The sequence below is a fragment of the Bos grunniens genome, chromosome 7 (assembly GCF_055505025.1).
Source record: "Bos grunniens cultivar Pamir isolate PY7600 chromosome 7, Bosgru_T2T1.0, whole genome shotgun sequence".
Classification (NCBI taxonomy): Eukaryota; Metazoa; Chordata; class Mammalia; order Artiodactyla; family Bovidae; genus Bos; species Bos grunniens.
This window is the reverse complement of record NC_141171.1, coordinates 16848123-16863628: the sequence shown is the minus strand read 5'-3', so window position 1 is coordinate 16863628 and position 15506 is coordinate 16848123. Positions and strand designations below refer to the sequence as shown.

The following is a 15506-nucleotide window of genomic DNA, read 5'->3' as shown; positions in this document are numbered from 1 at the left end:
ATTCATGTATCACTGAGCATTTTCTGTGTGCAGAGCTTTGTGCTACGATCTGTTATAAAAATATTTGACTTAAAGGCCCATGAAGAAAGTAAGATATATGAACATCTCAAAAGGTTTATGTTGAAGAGGCGGAGTTTCGGATTGGCTGTGTTGAGTGTGAAGTCATGGGGCAGCAAGTGGAAAATGAGAGGTTTATGAAAGTACCATCTTCCTAAGGCCCTGCTTTTGTGTCACCCCTGCCTCCCATCTCTTATCACCTTTCCGCACTCAAGCAAGGTCTGATTATGTTATTCCCAATCAAGAGTGTTTGGGTGGAAAATAAATTAATTTTTAAACCTTTTTAGGTGGCTTAAAAGCTGAAGTCGAGGATCCTTTGCACATTCTAACCACTGCCCCCCTCCCCGCCCCCCCGCTTCCTTTCTGATTTCGCCTGCACATAGGCCCCAAACTCCGACCCTCATGCCTGTTGCCCCCACTTTCTGGAATGTCGGTCTCCTCCACCTGGAGATCTCCTCCTCATGCTGTGTGGCCCAGGTTGAAGCTCACTCACTATATGAAGCCTCCCCAGACTGCTGCTCTTTCTCTACCCTCACCAGTAGTTCCTCACTCCTGTCCGCATCTCATTCAATGGAATCAGGTTCAGTGCTGAATGGTGAAAGAAGTACAGCCGCCTCCTTTCGCCCCTAGGTGGCAGTAGCTAAGCGGCAAGGCCGACCTGAGACTGAGTCAGGGGAAGAGCAAGAGAAAACCAGCCTGTGGGAGGGAAGTTAGTTTTGCTTCCCTCCTTTAGCTGACTCTCTGCCCTCGACTTCTGAGTCCCAGGCTCTGTTCTAGGCTCTGGGGAGGCACTGGTGATTGCAGCGAATGCACAGATTGTTTCAGCCCACTCTGTTGAGCGTGGTAATTATGGTTATGTGCCTGCTGATGTGGAAACACAGAAAAGGAAACTGTTAACCTAGCCCTGGTGGGCAAAGGTAATCACCGTCCTGGAGGAGGTGAAACAGGAGGGGAGGGGTTATCCAGGCCCAGACTGTGGGGAAGGGCTTGGTAGGATGCAAGAACCACACCAGCCAAGGCATGGAGGTGGGGATGTCTTGGTTTGTTCAGAGACCCACACGGGATCTGGTAGTTCAGAGGCAAGAAAGGTGAAGTGAGTGGTGGTAAGAGGACTCTGATAGCTGGTGTGCAGAGGGAAAGGGTGTTGTCCTGCAGACCAGGCCGAGGGGAACTGTCTGACAGTTTCATTCCACAAAGCGAAGGGGTCAGGTCTGCGCACAAGACAAAGAGCTGGAGGAGAATATTGCTGAAAGCCAGCAAACTGCTTCGGAGGTGATGACTTTCCTGTAAATCAGAAAGGTCAAAAATATGACCCAGGGCTATGGTGGCCTGGAAGTAGGGGGTGGGTTTGAGACCCAGTTAGGGGGTAAAGGACACAGGGCTCAGTGGGTGTTTAGCTGTGGGATGTGAGAAAACACTGGGAAATGATTCGGCGCCCTGCCTGAGTGCCCAGTAGGTGGATAACGGTCACTCAGAGAAACAGAGAAGACAAAAGAAGGAGCAGTTTAGCATGTAGACATAGACAAAATAGCACATCACTTGAGTAGGATATGTGTACCTTCTGTGCATATACAGACCGAAAGTGGGGAGGTGGCAGAAGGTAGCGTCCTGTCTGGAGGTGTCGATGGGACTCGCTCATATGTTCACTGTCCATCCTCACTCGAGGGCACTGGCCAAGTCAGTGAGCACAGTTTTATAGACTGAACATGTAAAACCTTACTGTTGGCTCATTATTGTGGGAAACAGGGAGGAGGGGAAGAAATTGCCTCCTCGAGGAATTGACAACCTGAGCTGGGGAAAAAAGACATAGATGTGTGAAATTAAAGTTATGAAAGGAGGAAGCCATGGGTAGCGACAGCCTGGAGAGCCTTGAAAGAAATTATTGTTTGTTACTTGGGGTTTGTTCTTGATGAAGGAGGCGGTATCCAAACTGGTCATTGTCATCAGAGAGGCTTGGGCAGCAATTTCCAGGTGCCGCCAGCAGCCTAAGTAAGAGAAAAGGTGAATGCAGAGAAGTCCAGAACGCTGAGGGGACCGGTTTGGGCAGGCAGAGGATCAAGAAGGTGGGCTTGGAGATGAATCTAGAGAAGTATGCCAGGATCAGGTGGCACAGGGCTTCTCGACACAGTCAAGAAGTGAGTTTGGAAAAGCGCTTTTCTTTTATTCCTTTCCCCCCCTACCCCCAGATATTTATTTGTTTATTTGGCTGTGCCAGGTCTTACTTGCGTTATGTAGGATCTTTAGTTGTGGCCTGTGAACTCTTTTGTTGTGGCATTTGGGATTTAGTTCCCTGACAGAGATTGAACCTGCGCCTTCTGCATTGGAAGCGCGGAGTCAGCCACTGGGCCACTGGGGAAGCCCTGAGAGTAAGGACAGACAGACCAGTCAAGAGGCTTTGGTAGGACAGAGATGGCCCAGCACTCGCCTGAGGGTCAGGACTGGGACTGCTGTTTTGTCTTCTACACCCACTGCCTTGCTTGTGCTGGCATGTGATTGCACTCTGTGTGTGCTGGGGGAAAGAAGGGAGCTCAGAGGTGACTGGATCCAGCCACCTGTCAGGGAGACAGTCATGCCAGAGGAAAGATTTACAGGAGAGGAAACAGCGCAGAGCAACCCAAAGGCAAGACTGATGTCGCCACAAACAGAAATCAGGAGACAGAGGAATGGGAGTGAACTGGGGGGAGAAGGCCAAACAATGCTTGGTGTGAAATAATCGTGTGGCAGGGAGACTGGATAGGAGTCAGTCTGCCGAGAAGGTGACAGTGACCTGAACAGGGACAATGGCAGAGAGATGGAGGGAGAGTGAGGCATCTCAGATGCAAAACCAGCAGAAACTGGTGCTCACTTAGGCTTGGGGGATGGGAGAGGTGGCCTGGGGGACAAGTGTAAATGGGTGCCACCAAATGAAGTGATTCAGGGGGAGGGGAAGGTTTGAAGAGGGGGGTGAGAACAGAAGGAGACATGAGGATGCTTGCACCTGGAGGTGGGGAGCACAGGGAGACACGTGCTCACCTTGACTTTGTTGGTAAAGTCAGAGTGAGAGGACGAGACTTGAATGAGGTTCATGTTGCTGGTGAACAGATGAGGAGACCCGCCAGTTCGTCTCAGGATATGTGTGTAATTGATGCGTGACTGACCAGGGACTACCACGGATCTCTTCTGTGTCCCATGGGTGCTTGTGATCCCTGGCTCTGGAATGCACCGTGGCTTCCGTGGAACCCAGGCCCGTTAGAAATGGCTTCAGAGGTACGGATCATTTCCAGGGCCCCAAGTGGAAAGGGTCAGTGTGGTCCTTAGTGGGCGCTCACCACGTGTCAGGAACTGTGCTGAGAGCTGAAGCAGGGGGTGACACCTCAGTTTGCAGACAGGGAGACGGAAGCTCCGGGAAAGGAAGTGACGTCCCTGACAGTTCAGCTGATGAGCAGTAAGGTTAGTGTTGGAGCTCAGGTCTGTTAAAGCCCGTGGGTTTTTCCTCCTGGGCCAGGTTGCTCTGCAGTTTCATGTGAGAGCCCTGGAGGGGCCTTGATCAACTGGAACTCCTAGCAGGGCTGTGGGTGTGATCCAGTGCCCTCGGGGTCTATGGAGCGCTCTGGCTGGACTGGACACCCAGCTGCACCCACTCTGCCTCTTTCCTGGGCTTCTCAGACTGGCAGGCATGGCCTTGCTGTGACTTAGCTGTCCCCATTGGACAGCTTTCGTCACCGTGGGCTGTGGGAAGGGACGAGGAAGGAAACTGAGTTGATCTCAGTGAGCCCTTACCTTGCGTAGTGGTTGTAATTGGGTCAGGTAGCGCTGTCAGTGTTTTTCTCTGGCACCACAGCGTTTCCTGGGTGACCTTACACTCCTAAGACTTTCACCTTGAAGAACTCAGGACTTTGCATCTGGAAAGGACGGCAGAAATAATTGAGTCCAGGCCCTGTCGTGTGATGTGTGAGGTGTCAGGGTTGAGCCCCAGGATATATTTGACTTGTTCTAGTTTTGTTCTAGCCCAAGTAGAAAGCCTGTTGTGTGACTATAAACCAAGACAGATGCTCATAGGTGCCTGGTGGAAACTGATCTTGCTGCTTTGCATATGTACCGCCTACATATGCTTTTATATCATTTATATACACACACACATACACTCACATGCATAGGGTATCTCTCCCTTATATACACAGTAGGTATACTACTGATGTGAGCAACATCTTTGAAGTCACACGACCAGAACTTTTGAAAATAGCTCAGTAGGGCTGAAAACCCTCAGAGATCGTCCCAACGGGACTTCTCCATCACAGATCCGTTACCAGAAACATTTCCAAATTAGCAGGGATCACTTTGCTACACTAAGTTTCTCCTTTTGCTCCCTGCAACTGACTTTGGTGCATGGGTTGGGCTGGGATAGGATGACCATAATAAAGTAAGATACTAAATGTATTAAATAGATTGTCGATACAATTTCTAGCCACCCTTCTTTAACATCAAATAATGCATATACATATGATTCCCAGTGTGCCTGTACCCCTCTTCTGTGTGTGCCTGGTATGTTTGCCAGATACCCCTGGGGACCCTTGGCAACAGTGATGTAGACTTGACCCTCAAAACTTTCACTGATGTGGGTGAAAAGCAAATAATTATGAGTCAGAGTGATTTGTGCAACAATGAAGGTTCACACCGGCAGTGTACAGGCACTGAGAACAAGAGCAACTGAGCATCCTGGGAGATTCTTTAAAGATAAATGAAGAGGTGATGGAGAGGGAGGGCTGTCCCTGTCAAGAGAGCAGCTGAAACAAAAGCACAGAAAGATGAAGGTCCGCAGCATGCTGGGGACGGTCAAGTGAAGGGAGAAGGGGGGACGAGCAGGGGCCGTTGTAGCAGGCCTGGCATTTTATCCTTGGAAGACTGCTCTGCAGCAACAACTTGAGGGTTGGTCCTGCCACTAATTAACAGGGTGATGACTGCCCCTGGACAAAGTCGTGTAACCTCTGAGCCTCAGCAGGTGGTGACTCCACTGTCAGGGAGAACCGGCGGGGGCGGGAAGTGGGGGAGCTGGCTTGGTGGGGCTGGGGGGGGGTAACCTGGAGATGTCTACAGGACTGCCACTTGGAGGGACGCTGAGTAACAGGAGGCAGGGTCTGGCGAGTGAGAGATGGCTGGAGTCATCGATTGTCAGGCAGACACCAAGACCAGGTTGTGGTTGGTGCTTCCGGGGACAGCTATGCAGATTTGGAAAGGTCAGGGGAAGGGACGTGAACTGCAGGGTGGCACCGAAGCACCAAGAAACTGCTCTTGGGGTTTGAGTTCTTCAGCGGTGCCAGTTGACCAAGAATGGGGCCCACAGGGGGCTGCTCAGCCTTGACTGGGTATGTCAGGAGGAGGCAGCAATGCCAAGGACAGGGCTGTCATGCAGAAGCTTCACGCTTTCAATCTTTACAAAAATTTAAAAAAAAAATTTTTTTTTTTTTTTTTTTGGTCGCACCATGGCACGGCATATGGGGAATTCCCTGACCAAGGCTTAAACCAGTGCCCCCTGCAGTGAACAGGCAGAATCTTAACCACTGGACCACCAGGAAAGTCCCTAAAATTTATTTTTTAATTCAGTTTTCGTTGTAGAGTTGAATTTTTACAAATGAATATGACCACCACCGTGAAAGAGGAGAGTGAAAACGTTGGCTTAAAGCTCAACATTCAGAAAACAAAGATCATGGCATCTAGTCCCATCACTTCACGGGAAATAGATGGGGAAACAGTGGAAACAGTGTCAGACTTTATTTTTTTGGAGTCCAAAATCACTGCAGGTGGTGACTGCAGCCATGAAATTAAAAGACGCTTACTCCTTGAAAGAAAAGTTATGACCAACCTAGATAGCATATTGAAAAGCAGAGACATTACTTTGCCAACAAAGGTCTGTCTAGTCAAGGCTATGGTTTTTCCAGTGGTCATGTATGGATGCGAGAGTTGGACTGTGAAGAAAGCTGAGTGCCGAAGAATTGATGCTTTTGAACTGTGGTGTTGGAGAAGACTCTTGAGAGTCCCCTGGACTGCAAGGAGATCCAACCAGTCCATTCCAAAGGAGATCAGCCCTGGGTGTTCTTTGGAAGGAGTGATGCTAAAGCTGAAACTCCAGTACTTTGGCCACCTCATGCAAAGAGTTGACTCATTGGAAAAGACTCTGATGCTGGGAGGGATTGGAGGCAGGAGGAGAAGGGGACGACAGAGGATGAGATGGCTGGATGGCATCACCAACTCGATGGACTTGAGTTTGAGTGAACTCCAGGAGATGGTGATGGACAGGGAGGCCTGGCGTGCTGCAATTCATGGGGTCACAAAGAGTCGGACACAACTGAGCAACTGAACTGAACTGAATGATCATGATATTGGAAAATTTTATCACCTGGGAAACAAAAATATTGTTCTCCTTGTGAAGTCAACCCTTCCCCCACTGCGTGCGCCTGGCAACCACTGATTTATCTGTAACCTCTGGAGAAGCTTTTGCCTTTTCCAGAATGGAACCATGCAGTAGCCTTTGAGTCTGTTTTCAGTCACTCAGCAAAATGTATGTGAGAGTCTTACGAATTGCGTGAATAGTAGTACCTTTTTAATTGCTGAATACTGTTCCATCGTATGGTGTACTGTAGTTTATCCACTGGAGGTTCAAGGGACTTTTGGATTGTTCCAGTTTTTGGCAGTTATGAAGAAGAGTGCTCTGCATGTAAATCAATGACATTATTACACACCTTCATACCCTACACAGAAATAAACTCATACTGGATTAAAGACTTATTAAGACATGACACCATAAAAACTCATAGAAGAAAACATAAAGCATTCTTTGACATAAATTATACCATTTTTTTCTTAGGTCAATCTCCCAGGCAATAGAAATAAAAGCAAAAATAAACAAGTGAAATCTAATCAGACTTACAAGCTTTTGCACAGCAAAGGAAACGATAAACAAAATGAAAAGACAGCCTACAGCCCGGGAGAAAAAATTTGCAAATGATGCAACTGACAAGGGCTTACTTTCCAAAATATACAAATAGCTCATACAACTCGGAAAAAAACAACCCAATCAAAAAATGGGCAGGAGACCTAAATAGACTTTTCTCCAAAGAAGACAGGTGGTCAATAAGTACATGAAAAGATGCTCAACATTGCTATTAGAGAAATGCAAAACAAAACCACAGCAAGGTATCACCTCACACCAGTCAGAATAGCCATCATCAAAAAGTCTACAAATAATAAATGCTGGAGAAAGTGTGGAGAAAAAGGAACCTTCTTCCACTGCTGGTGGGAATGTAAATGGGCACAGTCACTATGGGGAACAGGATGAAAGTTTCTCAGAAGAGCTAAAAATAGAGCTACCGTATGATCCAGCAATTCCCCTCCTGGGCATATATCCAAATAAAACTAACTCAAAAAGATACATGCACCCCTATGTTCATAGCAGCAGTATTCACAATAGCAAGACATGGAAACAGCCTAAATGCCCTTAAACAGGGGAATGGACATAGAAGATGTGGTACATATACACAATGGCATACTACTCAGGCATAAAAAAGAATGAAATAATGCCATTTGTGGCAGCATGGATGGACCTAGAGATTATCACATTAAGTGAAGTAATTCAGAAAGAAAAAGACAAATACCATGTGAGATGTCACTTATATGTGGAATCTAAAGTGTGGCACAAGTTAACCTGTGAACAAAATAGAAACTGACTCAGACGCAGAGAACATGCTTGTGGTTGCCAAGGGGGAGGGAAGGGATAGCAGATGCAAACATATATATATAGGATGGGTAAACAACAAAATCCTACTGTATAGCATAGGGAACTATATTCCATATCCCATAATAAACCAAAATGGAAAAGATTATGAAAAAACAAACACATAAAAAATAAAAACTGAATGTTTAAAAAAATGAATAAAGCTGCTATTAACATTACTGCATAGGTTTTATATAAACAAAAGTTTTTATTTTCTGTGTGTGAGTACTAGGACTAGGGTTGCTGGGTCATATGGTAAGTTTATGTTTAATTATAAGAAGCTGCCAAGCTGTTGTCCACAGCGGCTTTAACATTTTTATATTGCTACCAGCAATACATGAGAGTTCTAGTTTCTCCACTGCCTCACCAGAGCTCAGTATGGTCTGTTGTCATTGTTTGCTTTCTTGCTTTTATTTTTGTTTTAGACCTCCTATAGGCCTAGATGGGTAACAGTGTTTTGATGTGGTTTGTCTGTCTTTTGGTCATGCGGGATCTTAGTTTCCCGACCAAGATTGAACCTAGGCCCTTGGCAATGAAAGTGTGCAGTCCTAACCACTGGACTGCCAGGGAATTCCCTTGATGTGGTTTTAATTTGTGTTTTCCTGATAACTGATAATGTTGAGCATCTTTTCATGTGTTTGTTTGCCATCCATATATCTTTTTTGGCTTGGTATCTGTTCACATTGTTTGCTATTTAAAAAATTGAGTTGTTTTCTTACTGTTAAGTGTCAGAGGTTTTTCTTTAAAAAAAAAAAAAAAGTTCTGGATACAAGACCTTTCTCAGACACATGATTTGCAAATATAATCTTCTGGATTATAATTTTCCTAGCAGTGTCTTTTTTGCAAGAGCAAAAGTTTTCCATTTTGATGATACCCAGTTTATCAATTTTCTTTTAAATGGATCTGGCTTCGTGCATGGTACCTAAGAAATCTTTGCTTCACCCAGTGTCACAAAGATTTTCTCCAAGAAATTTTTCTATTTTTACATTTTAGAACAGAGGTCGGCACACTTTTTCTGTAAAGAGCCAGATGGTAAATATTTTCAGCTTTATGGACCATATGGTCCCTGTCACAGCTACTCAGCTCTGTCACTGGAGTGCAAAAACAGCCATAGACAGAACATAAACAAATGAGAGTAGCTATGTGCCAATAAAACTTTATTTATAAAAACAGGCTGTGGTCTGAACAAATTTGGCCCATGGGCCATGGTTTGCCAACCACTGATTTAGAAAGCAAATTTTTTGCCAGGCATTGAGGACAGCCCACTCTGGTAATTACTACCCAGTTTATTATCTGTGAAATCCATGTGAGAGAAAAGGCAGAAGAGTAAAACAAGAGTGGAGAGGGAGATAGAGGGAAAAAGGGGGAAGGAGGAAGAAAAAGATTTGACTCACATTTTGACCAAACTTCAGCATGCATTTTAATTCTTTAGTTAATGCTTGTACTTTGGTTCAGGCTTCAGCCAGTGTTTTTGTTTGTTTCTGAGCTGCTGCTGCTGCTAAGTTGCTTCAGTCGTGTCCGACTGTGAGACCCCGTAGATAGCAGCCCACCAGGTCCCTCCATCCCTGGGATTCTTCAGGCAGGAACACTGGAGTGGGTTGCCATTTCCTTCTCCAGTGATCTTAAAATCTCATGGCTACAGACAGTTTAACAGGTTTGTGGAGTTTTTCCTGATCAAACCTGTTAATGCCATGCTTTTTACTGAAAATGGTATTTATTTAACCATCTCCCATTAATACATATTTATGTTTTGTTTGGCCTTGAGGCATGTGGGATCTTAGTTCCCTAACCAGGGATCAAACCTAGGTCCCCTGCGGAGTCTTAACCACTGGACCTCCAGGGAAGTCTCTAATACATGTTTAGATTATATCCAGTGTTTTACCAGCCTTGGGGTCAGCATGTTCCTTGCACATATTTCCCTGCACTTGTGTGATTATTTCTGTAGAGCAGTTTCTTGCAGCTCTAAGTCAGAGGGTAGCGTTCACATTAAATATTTTGATAGGCCTGCCATGTTGTCTTTCCAAAAGGTTGCACTTTGCACACTCATATTGGTGGTATATAAGAGTGTTTAAAAAAAGGTGGGGGAAGGGTGTGTTTTTTTCTCCACTTATCCTTACTTACTGCTAAGTCACTTCAGTCGTGTCTGACTCTGTGCGACCCCGGAGATGGCAGCCCACCAGGCTCCCCCATCCCTGGGATTCTCCAGGCAAGAACACTGGAGTGGGTTGCCATTTCCTTCTGCAATGCAAGAAAGTGAAAAGTGAAAGTGAAGTTGCTCAGTCGAGTCTGACCCTAAGCGACCCCATGGACTGCAGTCTTCCAGGCTCCTCCGTCCATGGGATTTTCCAGGCAAGAGTACTGGAGTGGGGTGCCATTGCCTTCTCCTTACTTACACTGGGTTTTATCCATCCTGGATTGTAGTCCCTCTGACTGACACCAAGTAGCATCTACTTTTATTTTGCATTTTCTTCATTGTTTGTGAACTTGAACCTCTTTTCTTGCCTTATTGGCTGTTTAACTGCCAGCATCTATTAGTTTCCGCTCATATCCTTGGTCCATTTCTCTGTTAGTGATACATTGGCTTTTTTCATATTGATTTCTAGATACCTTGAATCAGTTTTTCTCAGTGTCAGCAGTACTGACACTTTAGATAATTTCTGGTTGTGGGGGCTGTCTTGTCCTGTGCCTTATGGAGTGTTTAGCAGCATCCCTGGCCTCTAACCACTGGGTGCCAGTGGCACAAGGCTCTCCCATCCTGTTGGCCAGCAGCGCCCCCAGATGCTGCCCAGTGTCCCACGGAGGACAGGGCAAAATCACCCAGGGTGAGAACCCAGCTCTAAGTGAGATAATAAGGAGCTGGCACTTTCTCCCTGTCAGCCTGCTGCTTGCCTGTGATGTCTTTGCCGTCCACGAGTTTCTAACCTTGTGAAGTCTCCCTTTCCAATCTTTTCTTTTATGACTCTTGATGCTAAACTAACTGCTTTTTAAAGAGCAGGAAGCATAGACCATTTTCAAAAAAGAAATACTAGGAGACAAGACTGATTCTGCATGTTGTGTACAGTCTGAAGCAAGTGAGAGCTGGAAGGTAGAGAAGACCTGAATGTCTCCCCCAGGAAATTCAGAACCAGACCTGATTCCTCTCTCCGTGTTGTTATGGGGCAGGCGGGAAATCCTGTGCAGGAGATGCGTACTGGTTTTTATATAACCGCTGGCAAGACTATTTTTAGAGGAGGCGAAATGCTCTAGACACTGGGCACTGGGTTTTGAAGCCTAAAGTCAGAACTGGGCAGTAAGAATCTGGAGAAAGGGTTGGGCTGCCCTGGAGACCTCCCGACTAGTGGGCAGCAGGGCCTTTTTCTCAGTGATGACTTTCAGCTCCATAGAGATGCCTGCTTCTTTAGAGTCAAGGACACAGGACTTCACAGCAGTGCCTGTGAGCAAAACCTCGAGTGAGTGGTGCTTCCAGAAGAGCAGTTTTGAGCCAACTTTCCTCTGAAGCCATCTTTGTGCCCTGCTGGTGTTGCTGAAAGTCAGGATTTCTGTAGGCAGCTTAAGGTGTTCCAGAGCCTGCCAGCTTTGGAGACAAAGGTCCCCTAACTGGTAGAGAAATCGTAACCTCTTTCCTAGCTCAGTCACTCTGTCTTGTGAGGAAAGCAGTGCAGAGGCCCTCTGCCTGCTGGCCGGAGGACAGACAGGGTGTCTGGGTAGACTGCCCCGGCGCTCGTTGCAGGCTCCTCCATGTCCCGCTGCATCAGTAGTGCACATGGAGACCGGACAAAGCAATCCAAGATCTTTAGAGTGTTCTCAAGACGCCCCAAACACTTTTCCCAGAGGCTCCAATCGTGGTACTGGAATTGTTTGTGGGCTTGCTTCTTTAAAGCCCTCTTATTAAGTGCAAATGGTTAAACTTGGACTAGTTCTGGTTTTGTTTCAGTAGACTTTATTTTTAGAGCAGTTTTAGGTTCATAGAAAGATTGTGAAGAGAGTCCAGAGTGAATTTCCCTATACCCTTCCGCAGGCACAGTTTCAGTCCCCTATTACTAAATCTTGCCTTAGTGTGGTATTTTGTTGTAATAGATGAACCCTTGTTGTTACCTAACTAAAGCCCAGGGTTTGCCTTAGAGTTCTCTCTTAGAAAAAAAAAATCTTCTTTATTTGTTTATTTTTGGTTGTGCTAGGTCTTCCTCGCTACATGTGGACTTTCTCTAGTTGCAGTGAGCAGGGGCTCCTCGTCATTGCAGTGCATGGGCTTCTCATTGCAGGGTCTTCTCTTGTTGCAGAGAATGGGCTCTGGGCCCACGGGCTTCAGTGGTTGCAGCTCATGGGCTCCAGAGCACGGGCTCAGTAGTTGTGGTGCACAGACTTAGTTGCTCCACGGCGTGTGGGATCTTCCTAGACCAGGGACCAAACCCATGTGCCCTGCATGAGCAGGCAGATTCTTATCCACAGTGCCACCAGAGAAGTCCTAGACTTTACTCTTCACTTTAAACCTTCTGTGGGTTTGGTCAAATGTATGATGACGTGTATCCCCCATTATACCCTCAGAGAACAGCGTCGCTACCCTAAAAACCCCTGTGCCCTACCTATTCGTCCCCCTTTCCCTGAAACTCCTGATCTTGCAGTCTCTCTGGTTTTGCCTTTGCCACAATGTCACATACTGGAGACCCCCTAGTATGTAGCCTTTCAAGCTTTCATTCAGCAGTGTGCATGTAAGGCTCCTCCATGTCTGTGGCTTCCTGGCTCCTGTCTTCTTGGCACTGAAGAACTTTCCACTGTGTGTGTGTTACCAGATGACTGGCGTGTGTTTCTCCATTCACCCACTGAAGGGCATCCTGGCTGCCTCCAGTCTGGGGGCGGTTACGAATAAAGCTGCTATAAACATCCACATGCAGGTTTTTGCGTGGACATAAGTTGAACTTGTAGCATTGAAAAGAAAAATGTCTTAAGTGCAAACACAGTCATGAGCATTGCTTTGATATCCTGCAGTGGGAACGTTTGGAATTTACTTCATTTTTTCCTCCCCCTGCAGATTTTTTTAAAAAAATACAATGTCTAATGGTTATGAAGACCACATGGCCGAAGACTGCAGGGACGACATCGGGAGAACAAATCTGATCGTCAACTACCTCCCTCAGAACATGACCCAGGATGAGCTACGAAGTCTGTTCAGCAGTATTGGTGAAGTGGAATCTGCAAAACTTATTCGGGATAAAGTGGCAGGTAAAGAAACAGAGCCATTTTTGTGTGTGTTGGGCGGGGGGGGGGGCGGTATCTGGGGCAGTCCCACCAAGCCCTGTTTCTTAGCCAGGAAGTTTCATTTTTATCTCAACTCTGTTTTGCTCCCTTCCTGGTGTAAGATTGGCTGTAGGTTCCCAAAGGAGGAAAAATCCATCCTGAGATGGAGAATATGTACAAAACAAGACAGTGGGAGGGGAGGGAAGATGAGGAGACAGGAAGGAGAAACAGGGATGCTGTGAGAGCTGGAAGGGGCATGGTTCCAGCTGCAGAGGGACCCTAGCCAGTGTCCTGCCTGGGGCAGGCCCAGCCCATCTTCTCAGGCAGTGCATTCAAGGTCAGACCTGCAGCAGAGCACTGAGTCAGTCCCCTGTGGGCAGCCCTTCGCTAGGTTTGGGCCACCCTGACTCTCTGTTCTCATGCTGTCAACTTGAACATCTGAAACTGAGCTTGAACTCTCACAGAGGTTGGAGCAGGGGAGCAGAGGATCATGGGTGGGCCGTGGATTTGGCAGGCAGGCAGGCGCAAAGCTCCACCCTCCCACAGCGCCTCAGTGTCCCCATCCACGAAGTGGGGTGGTGGCACCTGCCTTCCTCACGATGCTACCTACTGCCTAAGGGTTTGCAGAAGGCCAGTACCTGGTAAGGCCCTCTGTAAGGAGGCCTCTGTTCTGAGAGCAAGGTTGCAAGGGTTCTAGAGAGAAATGTGAAGAGACCTGGGGCTGTGAAGCACTTGCTTTCTTTCCTTCCCAGGGAGGTACGTTTGGGGAGCCCTCCTTTACCTCCCCCTCCCCCCTCCTCCCCCTCATCTCTGTCCAGCTCTTCTGAGGAATGGCCAGTCCTCTCAGCAGTGCTCTGGCTCCCACCCTGGCTTGTAAGATCTTGATTCCCTACACTGAAAAATAATTTCAAGTCAAAAGTCATATTTATTATGGAAATATTATATTGGGTTGGCCAAAGAGTTCATTCGGGTTTCTCTGTAGCATCTTATGGAAAAACCTGTACTTTTTGGCCAACCCAAGATTTAAGTTTACATTAGAGTAATTCTATTGAACCCCATGTACCCATTGTCCTGTTTCATCAACTCTCAGCATTTGCCAGTAACTCTAAGATGCCTGTCCCCAAGGCGAGTCCCGTAGAGGCTGGCTGACCACGGTACAGGGAGTTAGTTCGTCAGGGGAGGATTTTGGTTTTTTGTTTTTAAAACAAGGTTTTGTTTTTATTTGATTGTTTATTTGGCTGCACTGGGTCTTAGTTGCAGCATGTGAGCTCTCAGTTCCCTGACCAGGGGTTGAATCCGGGCCCCTGCACTGGGAGCTCGGAGTCTCAGCCACTGGATCAGTAGGGAAGTCCCAGAGAGAGGACTTTGAACTCAGAGTCCTTTAATGATCCTCCAAATTCTGAGAGTCTGCAGTTTATTACATGTCTTCAAAATAGGGGCTTTAGATAATACACAAAATTGAACAGTGTTGGAATGTCAGACAGAAATTCCTCTCTGTCTCCAGTTCCAGAAGACCATCCTTAATAAGAATCCTTGTTCAGAGAGGTTTTGAAGTTCTTCTGCGCTGCTTCTGAGTCTTGCCTTTCTCCTCTTGTGTTCTGGCAGAAGGAAATTTTCAGTCCCGGCAATATTCCTGACTCCTCTGTCTCTTGGCTTGTTGGCGTTTTTCAAAGGCATTAGAGCTATGTTAATAGGAACACCTAGATTTGGTGAGATGAGTCCAGAGAGAACTGGTTTTGAGAACCAGTGAAATCAGCACAGGCATGATTTGGAAATTATTTCAGTTCAGAAATAAAGATTTTCTGCTCTCTGGGCAAGTTTGAGTGTAATGCATTGGGAGTTGTAGAGTAGATGAGCCTGGGTTGACATTTCAGCTCTGCATCTCGCATCTTATAGTTCTTTATTTAAATTTAAAAAATATATATACACACACACACACACACGCATATATATTTATTTATTTATGATTTGGTTGCTCCAGGTCTTAGTTGCAGCATGTGGGATCTAGTTCCCTGACCAGGGATCGAACCTGGGCTTACTGCATTAGGAGCACAGAGTCTTAGCCCCTGGACCAGGGAAGTCCCTGCTGCTGCTGTTGTTTAGTCTCTCAGTCGTGTTGACTCTGTAACCCCATGGACTGTAGCCCGCCAGGCCCCTCTGTCCATGGGATTCTCCAGGCAAGAAAACTTGAGTGGGTTGCCATTTCCTTCTTCAGGGGATCTTACTGACCCAGGGGCTGAATCTGAGTCTCCTGCATTGGCAGATTCTTTACTGCTAAGCCACCTGGGAAACCGCAGTCCTTGCTAGTAGTTCTTTAAATTGAATGAACTTAATTTTATGGAAAACTTACCTCATTCGCTTTTCTCCTCTTGGCACCAGTGTGTGATAACTTCTTCAAGGCTGGTTCTCACTCCATCTTGTCCTCTGTTATATTCCTCTGGTGAAGCCCTGGACATGGTTACCTTTC

At 46.6% G+C, this 15506-nt stretch overlaps 1 protein-coding gene across 1 annotated transcript in view; it reads left to right on the top strand.

Annotated features, from left to right (window-relative positions):
* The window catches only part of ELAVL1 (ELAV like RNA binding protein 1), a 37170-nt gene that overhangs the window by 1660 nt on the left and 20004 nt on the right, over positions 1 to 15506 (top strand). Inside the window, exon 2 of the mRNA XM_086409626.1 lies at positions 12834 to 13024. Within this exon, the coding sequence (XP_086265752.1) occupies positions 12853 to 13024 (172 nt within the window). The 5' untranslated portion in view covers positions 12834 to 12852. The remainder of the gene's footprint in view (positions 1 to 12833; positions 13025 to 15506) is intronic.